At 39.7% G+C, this 16,696-nt stretch overlaps 1 protein-coding gene across 1 annotated transcript; it reads right to left on the reverse strand.

Moving 5' to 3' along the window:
• Window positions 1–347: 347 nt before the first annotated feature.
• On the reverse strand, window positions 348–8,912 carry LOC103473458 (BCL2/adenovirus E1B 19 kDa protein-interacting protein 3). The gene is made up of 6 exons (XM_008423733.2): window positions 8,695–8,912; window positions 3,644–3,794; window positions 3,396–3,480; window positions 3,102–3,175; window positions 2,360–2,506; window positions 348–1,115 (listed from the first exon to the last, which is right to left on the reverse strand). The coding sequence occupies exons 1-6, from the start codon at window positions 8,735–8,737 to the stop codon at window positions 1,067–1,069; spliced, it is 549 nt and encodes a 182-aa protein (XP_008421955.1). The 5' UTR covers window positions 8,738–8,912; the 3' UTR covers window positions 348–1,066.
• Between the last annotated feature and the right edge of the window lie 7,784 nt (window positions 8,913–16,696).

Genomic DNA, 16,696 nt, shown 5'->3' on the forward strand with positions numbered 1-16,696 from the left:
TGAAGGGTTTTATCAGAATATAATCTGTTATTTGTTGTGATTTACCTCGCGTGGAAACAGATATAAAGTTGCAGCAGATGCCGTGGTTCATTTACAAGTTGTTAACAGCACAGTTGGTTGTAAAAATGGTTCATTCCTGACGTCCAGCACGGCATGATAATCTCCAGACAAACCAAACCCAGAAACTAAAAATACTTGTTGTACCGCCGCCAAGACTTACTTCAGCAAACCTTTTGTGCTTCGCTGGCTAAAAATGCGTTGGGTGCATTTGCTAAATGAGATGAACATGTGTGCACCAAAAAACTTCCATGCTTAGGGGCTGAAGAAAGACAGAGAAGAGGCCAGAGTTGCATCAAGGTTGAAAGGAGTGAAGTTTAATGGGATCGTGACTGTCTTTGTCAGAGGTCAAACATGTTTAATTGCTTTCTGGAACAAAAAGCACAATCAGGACCATTTCTACATTCACTCAGCCAACTAAATGTCTCTACGTTAGATTCAACATTAGGGCAGACAAAGAAAACAAGCAAGGACCCCTTTTAAGCAGCTCAGGCATACAGAGGGTCATTACTTTTGACAAAAGACAGACATGTCCAACGTTGGGAGAATAGCTAGCACGTATTATCTACCTCATTTCATCAGAACATTGTTCCCATCAAACCATTTTCATCTCCCCTCATCAAAAGGATGCATTGTTCCCTTGCTCTCTCCTCTTGTGTCTCAGCGATCCCTTTCCTCTGATTCTGTTTTACGTGGTTGAGATCAGTGTCGCACTGCTGGAGTGTAACCGTGGTCGCAGTCTGACTCATTGGTCAGCATCCTTCCGTTCCTCGGGCCCCACCACATGTACATATAGACAAAAAAAATGCTGATAAAAAAAAGAGAGAGAGAGAAAGAGAGAGAGAAAAAGAGAGAGACTGCTGGATAGAGGTACATAGAGGCAGGTCTTAACATTTGCCCCGTGACAAAGGAACGAGGCAAATTAGTGCGGGAGAAAGGGCGGACTGTGACCTTATTGACCAGACTGTATCTGAACAGACTGAACGGTAACATGATCTTACAGCCAACGTCACAGTGTGCTAGCTGAGGATGTGGCCAGGCGCTTCCCGATGTAGATACTGAAAAGAGAAAAAAAAAAGAAAGAAAGAAAGAAAGAGAGATTTTAATGATTCATCTAAACTAAACACTTCCTCGAAGTTTACCAGTGTTTAACCGCAAGTGGAAACTTTTAGGTAATGTACTGGAAGTGAAAAAAAGGAAGAAAAAAAAAAAGCTCCACCAAAGTGTGCTCTTGTGCACACTTTGGTGCCCAGTTGAGATGCTTTTAATGCTTAGATGTATTTTTATATCTCTGAATTCCAGAGTCAAGTTGAAGTGTACCTCTTTCCTTCACCCAGAACACATTTGTTGAAGCAAAAATCTAATTCAAATTTGCTGAAAAAAACAAAAAAGAAACAAGCAGGAATGGGTAAACTATTAGTCAAAATTGTAAGAAAACAATCACAAGAGGCCTTTCTTTGCATGGAAAATATGATTTGACATTAAATGAAGGAAAAATATCCAAAACTGTTGCATTTCACATTAACAATCTACATTTTCTAAACTGCCACCATGTCTGCATTATTCAGTACTGTGAATGAAGTATTTCCCATTCTCTTTTAACTTTAAAAAAATGTAAAAAAAAAAACAAAACAAAAACACTTTTGTTGTAAATAAACCTTTCCAAAATGCTCTATTTCAGCAAACGCATCAATAGAAAGTTTCGCAATGTTTTGATTTGGGTTTCATTGACGTTATCGATTATCAGCATCTTACTGGCAAAAAAAAAAAAAAAAAAAAGTCCAACCAGAGTTTGCCATCACTGACCCCCAGGCCTCACAGTCATTCATGCTTTAGAGATGTTTCTGCTCCTGCACACTTCATTTAAAGGACTGCACTGCCTCCTGGGCCACAAAGTGCTGCAGAACCCTTAAATCACCTATTCACTTCAGTCAGGTGTGTGGCTGAAGGGGAAACAGCTAAAACATGCAGGACAGTCAACCCTGAGAATCACGGCTGATACATATTGGTCACAATGACCTCAACTGGGAGCATGAGACGCTGATCCTCAATGGAGACTGCTAATTAGATTAGTTCCAGTTCCAATGTAGATTTTGTCCGATTCTAATTTTCTTTTGCTCATTTCTTTTAATTCAGCAGCTAAATATAACGAACACCGATGGCGGCACAAGTTCTAAACCCGACAGAGAGCGAAGGGATTACAAGATCAGGTAGACGTGTATTCAGTTGCCAGTCTCGTGTTCAACTTTCACACCTCAAAACATAAAGTGACAGAAGGTGAGTTCTTGTTAATATGTCTCACCCGACTCCGAGTGTGAGCAGATGCGAAGCCAGCAGGGAGGGAACAAGGATGAGGAGAACGTCGGAGGAGAAAATTCCTCTTTTCATCACCTCTGTCTTCCTAACACTGAGGGAGCCTGGCTGTTTCGGGTGCTGGAACACAAACTCTCTGCAGAGAGAAGAGCGAGAAGTCAGATATAAAAGACGCACCAGGATGAAAGACCCGAAAAAGGAAAAAATAAATATATAAAAAAATACAGAGATAATGAGAGCACAAGAGAGGACTGCAAAGAGGAGCGATGCAGGCAATCTGAGAGCTGTCAGAACCGCTACCTGTCAAATAAGCTTATTATAGTGGAGGAGATTTAATGTCAAGTGTGGGAGAGTAAATAATAATGAGGGGGATTCAAGTTCCTCAAAGGTATAATTCATAAATAAAGACAAAAACGTGTTTTTCTGTTGCAGTTAACCCAAACAAACGCACAAAGCAAAGTGAATTTTAAATCGCTTGTTGGGATTTGTGAGTGAAACAGAGCTGAATTTCCAACTAAAAACAAAACCTTATAATATATTTATGATTCCTTGAATATTGCTTTTTTATTATGTAAAAATGAATATATATTTTTTTCAGAGAGGTCATAACTGTTGTCTAACCTCATATTTTTCAAAAAAGAAACATTTTTTTGTATGTTTGCATAATGTGACTATGCTTCAGTGAAAATCTTTGATGCCTCTGTCGCCTGAGGTTACAATCATAGTCTTACTTTGGTGGCATATTTTCAGGTCTACTGGACCAATCCCACACCCAGTCTGTGTCCGCCCGCCGCTCAGCCTCCTCCTGCACGATTCCAAAACAATCAAGACACAGTCAGATGTAAAACCAATAAAACACAAATAAAGGTTTGTGTGTAAAACAAGTTAAACAAGATTAATTATTACATAATATCTCAAACGGCATTTATCAAAAAAGGAAAACACTGTTAAATACCATGCAAAATGAATATGTCCTTTAAATTATCATGGGGATTTCATGTTGTGTGAGGTTGATGGGTGAATACCTGTATAGGGACGCAGTCACTGTCCTGCTCACTAGTGGGTCTAGTTGGAGAACTAGTGGACCGTGGCGTTACCACCTGTGGAGGACTACAGAGGAGCACAATGAGAGTTACAGTGAACCAAGTAAGGAACCAACAGCAGTGTGAAAAGTCAATGTTGCCTTGAAGAGGCAAATTATTGCTGAAGTTCATCCTTCTGTTGAGCAGATCTATAAAACAAACAACCAAAACAAAGCCTCGAAGTCCCTCACCTGTCTCTACTCCTCTCACACTCCAGCTGCGCCTCAAGGAGGATTCTCTCTAGCTCCCCCTGCAGGGCAGAGGAGATGCTGTCCTGAGGCCCTGTCAGACTTTCCCTTCGGCTCACAGCTGCAATCAGCTCCTCCAGCTCAACCCATGAACCTGAAGAGGAACAGCCACCATCTCAGTGAAAAAGAGAAATGTTATGACAATCTGAACGGGCTGTCTTTAGCAGGGACCCATATGTTTAGTCTTAAATGTTGCACAGCTCATGCAACAACCTACAGTGCCCTCTAATGGCAGGTGCAAGAAAGTAAAACAGAAAACCATTTCAGTAAAGCCGTGTGCATGTGCAAGTTTTGAAGCACGTGTGTTAGACACAAAAACTGCTCAAATGAGTGCTTTTGAAACAGTCAGCAGTGAAACTAGTGGTTAAATCCAGTCACTTTGTAATCATCTGGAATTAAATCCGTTCTAAAAAGAGCACACTAAAGAAGATGGTGATCTAATTCTATTGGCTGAAACTGTCACTAGGCAGAGTTACCACTTCGGCCCATGCGAGGAGCAAACAGAAGCTGGGAGTAAAGAGGTCAGACATCTAAGTGGACAGTTTTTACATCCACAGAGAAGAAACCTGAGCACAAGGAGAAGATTGCAAACAGAAGAAGAGACAATTTGTCTTAAGCTGGAGCACAAAAAATATAAAGAGGAAAGAGTTTTGAGGACAAGCTTTGAAACATTTGAAACTAGGAATAAGAATTCCAGCAATTAAACTGTAAATGTATGCTGCTGAATTTGTTTCTCCAAACAAAACATTTTACAAGCATAAGTTTTTAAAAAGTATATATATAACAGAGCAAAAACCCTGTAGTATTAAGAAAGGGTTCACCTTTTCCAATATAAATAATTATATGAAAACATTATAAAAAATGAGTCTGCTGTGTTTTTACCGAAGAGTGGGTAGATAAGTAAAAATAAGCATGATTTTAAAAGGGCAAAAAAGCTAAAAACATAAATTGGAAAAAAAAAAATCACTTCACTTGCAGTAAAGTGTTTTGTTACAATACACTTAACTATTGTTTGCCAGTTTATTTAATATCTGTGCAGAAATAGTGAGATCATCCTAAAAATGATCAAAGCACACACACTTATACTTTCACTGATTATGATTCTAGTGATTCTGATTCAAATATTCCAAAATGATGACTGTGCCTTCAGTTTTCTTTTACTCTGCTGATTTTTTGCCTCTGCAACATATTTTGAATCATTTACTAGTGCTAGCCCGGTTAAGTAAAATTACCCCCCTTCATTTTACTGATTAGATGTAACAGTGACTTAATACTTTTGTAGATTCAAATTTAATGTTACGATATCCGTGTCAACCATGTTACAAAGAGAAAGGTCAGGTGGAAGAAAGGGTCTCTTTGTTCTCTTTCAAACGCCTCAGTGTTAAGTGGATGCTGATTAAACATGTGCATGTTGTGCACTGACGTACGATGACTCATAGATGTCTCATGTATCCTGATGTGACCTTATAAGACCCACAAGACTGTGCGAAATGGAAACCTGCGGGGTAAAACAAATGCACTGGACACATTTGCGCGAACAGAATGAGCCGAAGACCAGAACGGCGAAATCTTGCACGTGCTTTTTTTGTCGGTGACTTGAGAAAAAGTCCACTGCAGAATGTATGAATGAATGGACGCGGCGGCTTATTGAATGCTAGAGCTGGAAGGATTTAGGCACGCACGCTAATGTGTATGGCGTGCACAGGCCCACAGCTAAACAGTAGGGCACGGCTAACTCAGGCTGACAGCATGCTGGCTTACATAAGATCTTATTTCTGTTTCAGATTAGCCATTCATCCTTTCACGTCCTCTCTCTTGTTTGTCTCCAGCGATGCTGTTTCTCTCTCTCTCTCTCTCTTTGACATAGACAACATTTTCAAAACATCTCACCAAATCACCCTAAAAATGTATACATCATTCCGTCACCTTACAACTCTGTGTAGCTACACAAACAAGAGCTGAGGGGGCAGAAGCACAAGTGGATGTTTTGCTGTGGGATGGGGGGTGGGAGGGCAGAGGGAACTGTGCCATTGCCCTAGTTATTTTGCTACAGAGGGGCTGGTGTGACATAACTGCGCCACTGCCTGACTTATCTGTAGCCGTTCTGGATCAGTTTCTACGCAGTCCCATACACAGTCATCCATACAGCTGCCAAATCGGCTTTATGTAACGTGGACCAGGGCTGGATGCTGAAAGAGTCAATGAGTTGCAACACAACAGATTCATGATTGGTTCCCTGGGTTGTAAATGCGTGTTTAGAAAATTATTAAGGTGCAAAGGCGACGTCTCAAAGGATTTTCGGAATGGAAGGTTTCTCCTTACTAAAATTCATGGTTTGCAAAACAACAACAACAGCAAAAAACAAAAACTAAAAGTTTTGTGTTTGTGCCTTTGAAAATAAGGGACAAAATTTGTAAAGTTTATTCTTTACATCAATTTATCTTTAAAAAAAAAACTCTGTTTTATTTTATTTTATTTAGACTTGTGAAATACTCAGTGAAGACTGGTTAACTTGTCCAGGTGGTTGCCAAATGACCAATGCCCAAGATAAGCACCAACCTCCAGCGACCCTTCAAGGACAAGAGATTATAGACAATGGATGGAGGGGTGAATTACTAAAACACCTTTAACTAATAAGAATAAATTCTATCACATTTGCCACGTCTCATTCATTAATGCGCCATTAAGCCCGAGTGCTACCTTTTTTTTTCCTGCTAAGAAATCACCAAACCAATTCCAAGGAAAGTTGGCGGGGAGCATAATGCTCCAGTTAAAATTATGTCATCTCAACCCCATCTGCTATAGCGATTTAATGATGTCTCATCAGAGAATTTGAATTTGCAGAAGCAGACTGAGACTTTGGCTTTATCTTTCTTATCATTATAATTTTTGCAAATGATTCATTAAAATTGCAGTGCAGAGTGAATCATCCAGTCAGAGCCCAACTCAAATATTTAGGGATGCGTAAATTGGAACTTTGTGGCCGATCTCCTCTTTTTGTCCGATCTCTGTTTGTTGTGAGCTGTGATTACCGACACAATCTGTCCGTTGTCTACACTCGCTTGTTCTTGTATGGAGGAGTTGGTGCCTGTCTCCATCAGCCATTAGGCAAGAGGGGGGTGCATGTCCCCGGTCTATCACAATTCAACACACTACAAACAGCAATACCTAAGGGAAATGTAGAGAGATCGGTTAATTGTGTCTGAGGAGGCCAGAGTACCCAGAATGAACCCATGCACACATTGGGAGAACATGCAGACTTCACACAGAAAGACCCCAAGCAGGGATTCAAATGCAGGATCTTCTTGCTGCAAGGCCACTGGGCCCTGCTGAGACAAATCTAAGCCAATTCTGATTTTTTTCTTAAGAACCATCAAATACAAAAATAAAATAAAATAAATGCAGTTAAACTTTTTAATAATAAGACCAGAAGAAATGTCACATGTATGACAGATAAGCCTTTGCAAAACAGGTGTTTTCTATTCCAAATACAAAAATATTACAAATACAAATTGGCTTTAGCCTCTAAGATTATCTATTAGCATGATTAGCAGGATCAAAACAGGAATGCTTGTATCTCCTTACAGAATAAAGGTGCTTACCATAACTCTGAGATCTCCAAAGTTTTACCAGCATTTCCAAATCCTGGATATTCTATAACAGATGGGGATTAAAAGCTCAAGAGGTCAAAACTTTTGAACTTTGATTGAACTTTGATTGTACACAATCAGCCTTGTTATCTGATTAAGCATTGTCCTCTCTCATAGGCTAAGTAAACAACAAACATGTCTGCACAGGTCATTAGAAATAAAGTTTTTGTGTTTTGTTTGACTTAAATGAAGCATTTTACTGAAATTGAAAATATTTACATTTGAGTTTTCTTCATTCAGTTGTAGCGTCCACAGGAAAGAACGCTATTACCAAAACCATTTATTTTCACTGATTAAACAAGAACATAGAATTTTTAAAAGGCATAATAGCAGAAGCAACATCACTTTATAAGTGCTGAAAGTAGAGAAAGAAAGATGGGATAACTTCTCAGATATCAGATTTGAATTAATTTTTATGTTTATTTGGTGCATGGCATTTTTTTAGTCTGTTATATTTTTGTAAGAAATTTGCTGCTGGCCAAAATTCAAGCTTAGACCCCTTAACACCTTCACACACGAACCATGTTTGATGCATATATAATTGCATCAAACTGAGAACTTCCGCTGTTTTCAGTCTGTAAATATATCTACCAACAACATTAAATGTGAATATTTTGCATGTAGGAAAAGCCTGATGATATATTTGGGGATGCGTTTGCAAATGTCTTCAGTTTCTGCTTCCAAACTACCACCGTTATCAAAAAAAAAAAGAAAAATGCTTACAGTTTATAGTGCTGAAATAATCAGCTCCAGTCTTGGATTTACAACAAACACTCAAGTTTATTTTTCCAAAACATGTGCACAATGTTTGGCCCCTCCTTCCGCTGATCGACATGCTTTACCCAGCATCCTTTGTGCCAAGCAATGTGCTGCCTGCACAGAGGAGCTATAAGTGTCAGAAAATCTCCATAGCTTAATTGGCTTACAGAGATGCAAAAAGGTGAGTCGGGGAATCCGTTTACACAATGACTGAGGCAGTGGCAACAACAATAACAACTAAAAAAAAGGTGGCAGTTCCTTATTGTGACACATGACACATTTGTTTTGATCAAACCTTCACGTATTCTAACTGAATTACTAAATGCATTTATTCCATTTAAATGGAATGCGTTTCAGAGAAAAGAATGATGAAATTGTCCTCGTGAGAACCGATGTTTGTTTTAATGCCTACAATTGATTGTAGGATATGCTCTATAACAACAATGAAACGAAGCCCTGCGTCCCACACAGTAAGTAGTTTCTTCTTAAAAGAGCAAACAGCCCCACCGCTGTGAAAGACAGACGTGTATCTGTTATGATACGGCAGGACGAGCACGGCCTGGCTCACGCCACAGCAACACTTACCGTAAAGTCCGTCGTCCGGTGTCTCTGTGTCGGACTGAGACATTCTTGCCGGGTAGAGGTCGGGAAAGGAGCTCGGAGGGATGCTGGCAGACCGGAGAGGACAAACAGGTGAAAAAGAGAGCCTGTCCTGTACCAGTCTCCTTCGGTCACCCCTGTGTTTGGACCAACGCTGTGGACACCGGGGACTATCGCCGCTCTAATCCGCTTCCCTCCCCTCCCTGCCCGGACTCTCTCCTCGGCTTCCCCCGCCTCCACCCGTTTCTTCCACGTGTCAGGAGGACAGAGGTAAACAAAACAGCCCGTAATCTCAGCAGGTTAAAAAAAAAAAAAAAAAAAAAGCACCGACATTATCCTGTCGTGACAGTCATCATTCTGACCTCATCACTGGAGAAAAGGTCTTCATATTCAGTACGGAAAGTAATGGTTTTAATTTTGTATAAAGCTGCGCAGCAAACCTTTAAAAATCTAATTTCATAATGCACCAAATCTAAGTAGTCGTTGCAACGCAAGAGCGCCAATGGGTGAGGAACAATTTTAAATAGGAATAAGAATAAAAGCAATGCTATAATATGAATAATCACTAAAATATTTTTAGTGCATTGTATGTTTCAGATATTGAAACTTACTCAAAAGTATTCGCTCTTGAAGTTGGGTGGGATTTTATGTTATAGCTCAACACAAACAGCTCTGAGCTCATAACTTTACCTGCTAAAGAAAAGTGCTTCCCCAGCAGCATGATGTTGTTGTCACCATATTTTGTGGAAAGAAAGTGTTTGGGGTTAAATGCAGTGTTGGTTTCCTCTTTGAAAATTTGGTCTCATCTGACAAGACAACTTTCTAATTAGATGTATCCCCTACATCGGTTGTGGCAAATTTTAGTTTATAGCTAATAGTTGTTTTGTCCAGAGGCTTTCCCAGCTAAGTTGTGAATCTGCAGCTCCTTCAAAGTTACCATGGCGTCCTGGAGGCTTCTCTGATTAATCGTACCCTTGTGAGTCTAGGTTGATGACCTTTGCTGTATTTTTGCAGTAGAACTGGGCAATATGGACAACGACGACTTTGATAATAATCACTAAATAATTTCAAATTAACAATCCAGGCTTTGATACAAACAAAAAAGTTAACAAAATGAAAGTAGCACAAGTAAACACAACATTCCCTAAGAATTATGGATTACAAGTTATGTTGACGGACAAAACTCCTTTGCAGTGCCGATTAGCAAACATGTTTCAATACAATGTAATAGTGAGTTGGAGCCATCAGCTTGGGGTTATAAGATATAGTCACACACCAGAACAGGATGCAGTGAAGTGAAGTAACTTGTAGAAGATAAATATAAAAATGCTAGAGGCTTTTTAGAGCAGCAGCTGCTTTGACTAGCGCTATTGAGGAGAACAGGATGCCAGCAGGTAACACAGTACAAAGCTTGACTAAAGGTAAGACAGCTAGCAGACGAGCCACAACAACATCCAGAAAGGAAACACATCGTGACATTTCATAGATGATGTTCTGTCTTAATCAGACCTTTTCAAATCCAGTAAAAGGAGAAAAAAAGGGCTGAGAGTTTATTATGAAATGTGTCATAATCCACTGTACATCACAGTATTACAGCTTATTAGATTGCGTAACCAGTTGGCTGTCCCATCTGTTGTGCAAGAATAAGTTCGGTTTGGCTATAAATAACTGTAAATAATTGTTGTGGGGAATTATTAACAAAAGTAGCAATTTAGATCAGAATGACCAAATCTGGTAGGTCAGACGTTCTTCGGGTTTTCTAAGATTACATCTTCAAACATGTTACACCGACAAGATGGTGATTTAAAACAAATGTAACAAAAACAAGAATTTAGCTTTTTAGGACTCTCTTTAAGCCCTACATGTACATTACGCACCACGGATAACAATAATAACTGCTTATGAGTGCCTACAATTTGTTACAGCTGACAGTGACATGAACAGGAAAAACTGAAGTGGTTTGGCGTCAATGCAGTATTTAGTATTTTTGGGTTTTATTTTTGTCTTTAGCTCAATTTTAAGGAATTAGAGGAGAGAAAAGGAGAAATACAAATGAAGCAGACAAGATCATGTTCACAGACTATAATTGCTCTCATTGGATTGAGAGCAGAGTGGGTGAAAAGTTTGCCAGGGAGAGTTTTGACAATGAGGGATGAATGACACAAATCAGAGAAAAGAATGATGAAATTGTCCTCATGAGAACCGATGTTTGTTTTAATGCCTTCAATTGATTGACAACACATAGGGGGGCATCTTAAGCGAGGGGTCAGTGGGGCATTGTCAGGGTGACTGTGGCTCAGTGAGAAGACTAATTGTCTTGAATCCACCATCCTCCTTTGTTGCATGTCAGTGTATCCCTGGGCAAGGCACTTGACCCCAAATTGAACACCGATTCAGTTCTAAGCACTTTGATCAGTATCACTGGGAAAGTACTATATAAATGTTTTCTTTTTTCCATTTTAATTCATCGACCCTGTAGAGATATCCGTGGCTGATATTTCATTTCTTTGTATACGCTTATATTTTTTTTCATACATTCTGTAGGAATTTCTGAATATAGTCCAGTAAATTTAAAAGACCAGCAACAAAATTTCTTGCAATGAAACAGACATGGGTTCCCACAGTGCAGAGGAAGAGTTTTTTCCTCCTGGTCATCGGATTTTGTTTACTGTGAAACAAAGATATCCAGATTGAATATAAATGGCAGTTTGAAATGATTATTTCTTGCCCAATTTCTCTTACTGTTGAAACATCAACATTGACACTAACTGGGGATGGATTGCTTTGATGGTTTTTCTTGGTTATCTTTTTAACATCTCACTGTGACTTGCTGAGATCCCAAAACTGTAATGACTTTTAAAAAAATCTTTTCTTGAATGTCCTAGATTTGGGACATGATGCTGACATCGTGTTGACAGACAAGTTCTGTTTAAGGGATTCCTTAATTTAACAAGGCTGCGATAAAGCCTGGGTGTGGCTCGATGAATTGAGTCAAACAAAAATATTTTTAATTCAATTAAGTTATATTTTTGAAGACTATGCTTTCCCTTTTTTAACTTTGAAAACTCATTCTGTTTTCTCAGGTTATATGTGTTTGATGTCAGAATTGTTTGATGAACTGAAATGTGACTAAAAAGGCAAACACTTTTTTATGACAGTGTGTTTTCTGAACAATGTTACAGCAAAACTTTGTGGAATAAATTAAACTCCCAGGCATGCAGCTGAGGAAACTCTTGGATGTTTTCCTTAAAGACATCAAATGAAACAGACTAAAACAAATTGGGACATTCATGGTTGCTGCATCGACACTTTATCAGCGTCATGTACCTGAAATCTTTTCTTTCGTGCATTAGATAAACGGCATCTTTCGGATTATTTTTTTTAATGTTTTCGTTCTCCCTACCATGACGCCTCTGGCCAGTGATTAATCTCTTTTCGTGGCATTTCTTTAAGAAGTCCACTATCCATGACATCAGCAGGACACAGTGCTGGATTTCACTCGTGGAGCCCGGAGCAAAAAAGAGACATAAAGGCGCACACACGCACCGCTCTCTGCAGAAGCACAGCTCATTATCAATCCGCCTGTTTGCCCCTTTATTCTCAACTCGGTGATAACTAACAGTTCAATAAACAAACAACCTTTTAGATTTAGACAAGTTGCCTGCATCCAAGTAAGAAAAAAATATATATTCTGTTCTTCTACTGAATCATTTAAAAAGTGTTTTGTAATGCAACATTGCCCATCACTTTATGAGCAACATCACCACCTGGTGGAAACAGCCATCCCAAAGCATCACGCTTTGAGGCAATTTCATCCACGAGCTCTACGACCAGATCTGCCACATGCTGCGCATATCTAATTTAATTAAAGTGCAGCTGATTTAAACCATCTAAACTTACTTTAAAAAGACTTACTGTGCGGGGCAGACAAGAAATGGAAGCATTAAGATTTGTCCGATGTATTATTGCCCTTCACTGCAGATAGCGGCAGCCAGATATCTTTCTATTTTCACAGTAAATCCTGTCTCCCATTTATTATGTTGCCAAGCAGCTTTTCTTTCCTGACCTTCAGCCTCTTTTCTTTTTTTTCTTCTTTTTTTTTGCAAGACCAGAGGACAGGCACAGAAAGTCATTATTCAGCTTGGAAACAAAGCAGGAAAAGTTCCCTCATCTATCAAATGGAGCCCAAGATCTATGACAATGTCCAGGGCATGGCTCAGATCAAAGAGGGAGATGCCACCTTTACTCGGGTCCTGCAAATGACTGACTGGCCTCGTTCATCCATCACGCTTGAAAGTAAGACATCAAAACAATAAAACCCTTTTTAGGTAATGGCTACAGAGGGATCTCTCGGTTCCTCCTCCCCGCGGAACATTGCATTAGGTGATGATTGATGACCTGATCTGAGTGTAGTTTTCAGGGTCTGTTTAAATATAAACTTTTTGTTTGTCGCAAGGAAGATGCAGAGGCTAGATAATGAGAGTCAGGGGGTTGGAGGGGTGAAGGTTCAGCGTTCCCTTTATGACGGTGTCTGGGGAAAAAAAAGAAGTTTATTTAGAAGGGATGGTTAAGAGTTTTTCAGAACTACTGGAAAAGTGTTGCAGGTTTTGTGGCGCAGCACTGGAGCACCGCAGAGCACTCTCACATTCCTCTTCACTCGGTATGCCTCAGACTTTCAATGAGTTGGGGTCGCGACGTGGGTATGTTTACAACAAGGGGCAGAGCAGGCTTTAAATCCTGTTGAGCCTCAGGTTTATCAGCGTTTGCAGTAAGATTTTTCAGATCTTTCATAATTCTGTTGTAGTGAGTCGTGTATAGGATCTAGAGACTTAAAAAGATGGAACCAGCAAATAAAGAGGACCTACTCTGTTACTAGGACTGCTCTGGATCATAGTAAATGCTATTTAAAGCCCCTTTAAGTCCCCAGCCCTTTAAGCGGTTGCCATGTTTGGATTGGGCCGTTAGTTGCATACGAAGCATTTCTGGTTAAAGTAACAAGATGGTATCAGACTAAGCCTTCGCATAACTTAAGTTTAGGATATTTACTCTTCTTTAATTTTATACCATATGGTAACTAGGACTGGAAACACTTTTCATGTTCCATTCTTTGCCCATATAGAAGTATCATTGATGGTGCCCTGCCTCCTACCTCTATCTCCTGCATGAATAATTATGAGTCCTTATGTATGTAATTTCCAATGCTAATGCGATGACAGACTAAAGGTTCATGGAATAGTATTTTCCTGAAAAACATTGATGTGTTGGAGATTGGAGTTTTAAGAAGCCTGCTTCGATCTTGGCCCCTTTCAGATTAGTCTTTGGCTTAAGCCTCTGGGACCAGTTAATGGATTTGTACTGTTTGAAGGAGCCAGGAGGGCTAGCTACTGCAGATAAGATATCAATTGCTTATAAGCGTTTAACAAAGTCCCATTTACAAAATCCTAAGTGTTCTTGTTATTGCACGTAAGGAGGCTTTGGATTAGATTAGTTTATATTTAAAAGGATTCCAAAAGATTAACTCAAAATCCAAAGCCAGATATCAGCCAGGTTTACAGAGTAAATGTACACAAAGTACAAGTAAAAGATTTTTAATGTTTTTGTCACTATTTTCACTGAAAATCTTAGCCGTCTTTCAAATGGTTAATTTTAAAATGTAGAACTTTAATCTTATGTTTTACTTTTGTAACGTTGGCGTCTCTATTTCCTTTAAACAATACAAAGATGGAACAGCTCTAAACAGCATCAATGCGACGTGACAATTTCCGATCCCTTTCACAGATAACTGCTGCATCTGTAGCAGAAGACAGTTTTTAGGTCGCTAAAAATGGCCTGACCCTCACACAACTTCACTAGGAGCCCCAGTGGAGCAGCTGAGACGGCAGAGAGCTTCAAACGTCCAAACATAATGGACAATCTAGCGAAAAACCCGCCCAGAACAGCGCCAGCAGACACGCTTTGTTGTCTGTAAACTCAAGGTCCTCTCTGTAGCCAGCAGGCTTCTCCGCCTGTTTAGACGGCTCATGGAGTCTGTCCTCCTCTAATTATCCTCCGCTGTTCCATCTGCCGCTTCACCGTGCCGACAGTCTCCAGCAGCCACAGTTACTTCTCACATCAGTAGTCGTTCAGAGCTCTCGCAGACATCATAGTTGCTGCAGTCGCGCAAAGTGAAACTCCCTGTTCAGCTAATGACCCTGAACGCCCTCATTTGGACAACGTGTCGACACGTTGTCCAAATGAGGGTGTTCAGTGCATCAGTCGAGTTGAAGGTACAAATCACGGGCTCCTCTTAGTTACGCTATTGCTGAAACATAAAAAAAAAATGTTTATTCCGCTCTAATGTTGAAGTGAAACCCTCATATTTACACATTGGCTTGTTAATTTTACTCGTGGAACTCAAACCTCCTGACATGTTTGGGGTGTTGTTCTATGTGTACAAAAGGTCCAAGGTGGAAATAATAATGGTAAATGCTTATTTTACTGAGGAGCTTAGATTGTAATTGGTAAATAATCAAACAGCAATGTATCTTGCAACAACCCCCATTTTTGTTACTTTTGCATCTTTTTTTTGTAAGTTGTTTTTTCTCTGTTCGTTTTACCATCTCATTAGTTTATGCAAATAACCCACTAATACTTTTAGAACGCAGGATGTGAACGTATAGCTTTTTAATTAAACTTTTTGTTTTATTCAAAATACCACTGTGATAATAAGTTGCTTTGCTAAATAGTCGAATCAGATTAGAGGGAGAGCATCTGTAGACCTCAATCTCCGAGTCTTGCCACGTAATCTTGACTTTATTTAGATCTGGACTTTAACTGGGCCATCCTAACATGAAGTTGCTTTCATCTAAATAATTTTATTGTCCCAGCTGTCAGGTGATCTATAGCCCAAGGGTTTCCGACCTCAAACAAGTTTTTCTGTGAGAATCTCTTCACCCATCCCCTCATTAGTTCTGACCACTACATTGAAGTTTGCGGTTGTAAAGTGGAAATATCTGGAGAAAAAAAAAAAGACTGTACAAGGTATAGCTACTTTTGTCATCTAAATACTTAATTATTATGGTGATATTGCAGATCATTAAAAATTATAATGAAGCTGTTCAAGTTTGAACATGTTCTTGTTAGATCCGCACATATTCACAGTTTTGAATTGCGGAGTTGCAATATGCAACCCTCACGAAATGTCTGTGCACATTGTGCTAGGTTGTGCTGAAAAATATATTCAAATCTGTCATCCTGTATTACAGAACATTACCGCATAACCTATTATGAGTCAGTGGTGCACTGGATAGCCTGTCCACTGAGCTCTTACTCTAAATTCAGTTAGGGGGCGAGGTCTGCTCCTTCAATGAAATTATATTTGAAATCCTTTCATTTTCTATTATTTGGCTATGAAAGCTATAACTACATGAAACACTTTAATGCAAATCTGATGGAGAGCAAGGTGATGCTGGAAAATGAGTGATCACGGCTGATAAAAATGGGATGAGATGTCTCAGCCCTCCAGGCATGTAGGTGTAGACTATTTCATTCCTCAATCTCGGAGTGGTTTCTGCTACTTACTGTACAGCTGGGGGTGACAACAGTCATTACAGTGATGACGGGGTCAATGCACAACAGCCAGAACAATGAAGGAAATCAGTTTTCCCTCGTGTTCGGAGCCTTGAATGGGAGCCCAACCAAGCAAGGACCTGTGATTAATTTAATACATACTGGTGATTTGCCCTTTAATTTGCATGCACAACACTCATACATGTTAATCAAGAGCGGCCTGGAAACAGTAGAGCGGCTTAACCTTCGGTGACTGTACGGCTGTGGCTCTTCTTTAGAGAGCCATTGTCCATGTGTCTCTATTATCCTGCTGGTCACGGTTCTCCGGCTCTGCCCTCCGCTCATACGGGAAATATCTGTAGAATAATTCTACCTGTCTGTTTCTATCGGCCTCTCCTTCCTTCTCAACCTAACCCCTGCTGCTGCTGCTCACGTCCAC

The sequence above is a fragment of the Poecilia reticulata genome, linkage group LG12 (genome assembly GCF_000633615.1).
Source record: "Poecilia reticulata strain Guanapo linkage group LG12, Guppy_female_1.0+MT, whole genome shotgun sequence".
Taxonomy (NCBI): domain Eukaryota; kingdom Metazoa; phylum Chordata; class Actinopteri; order Cyprinodontiformes; family Poeciliidae; genus Poecilia; species Poecilia reticulata.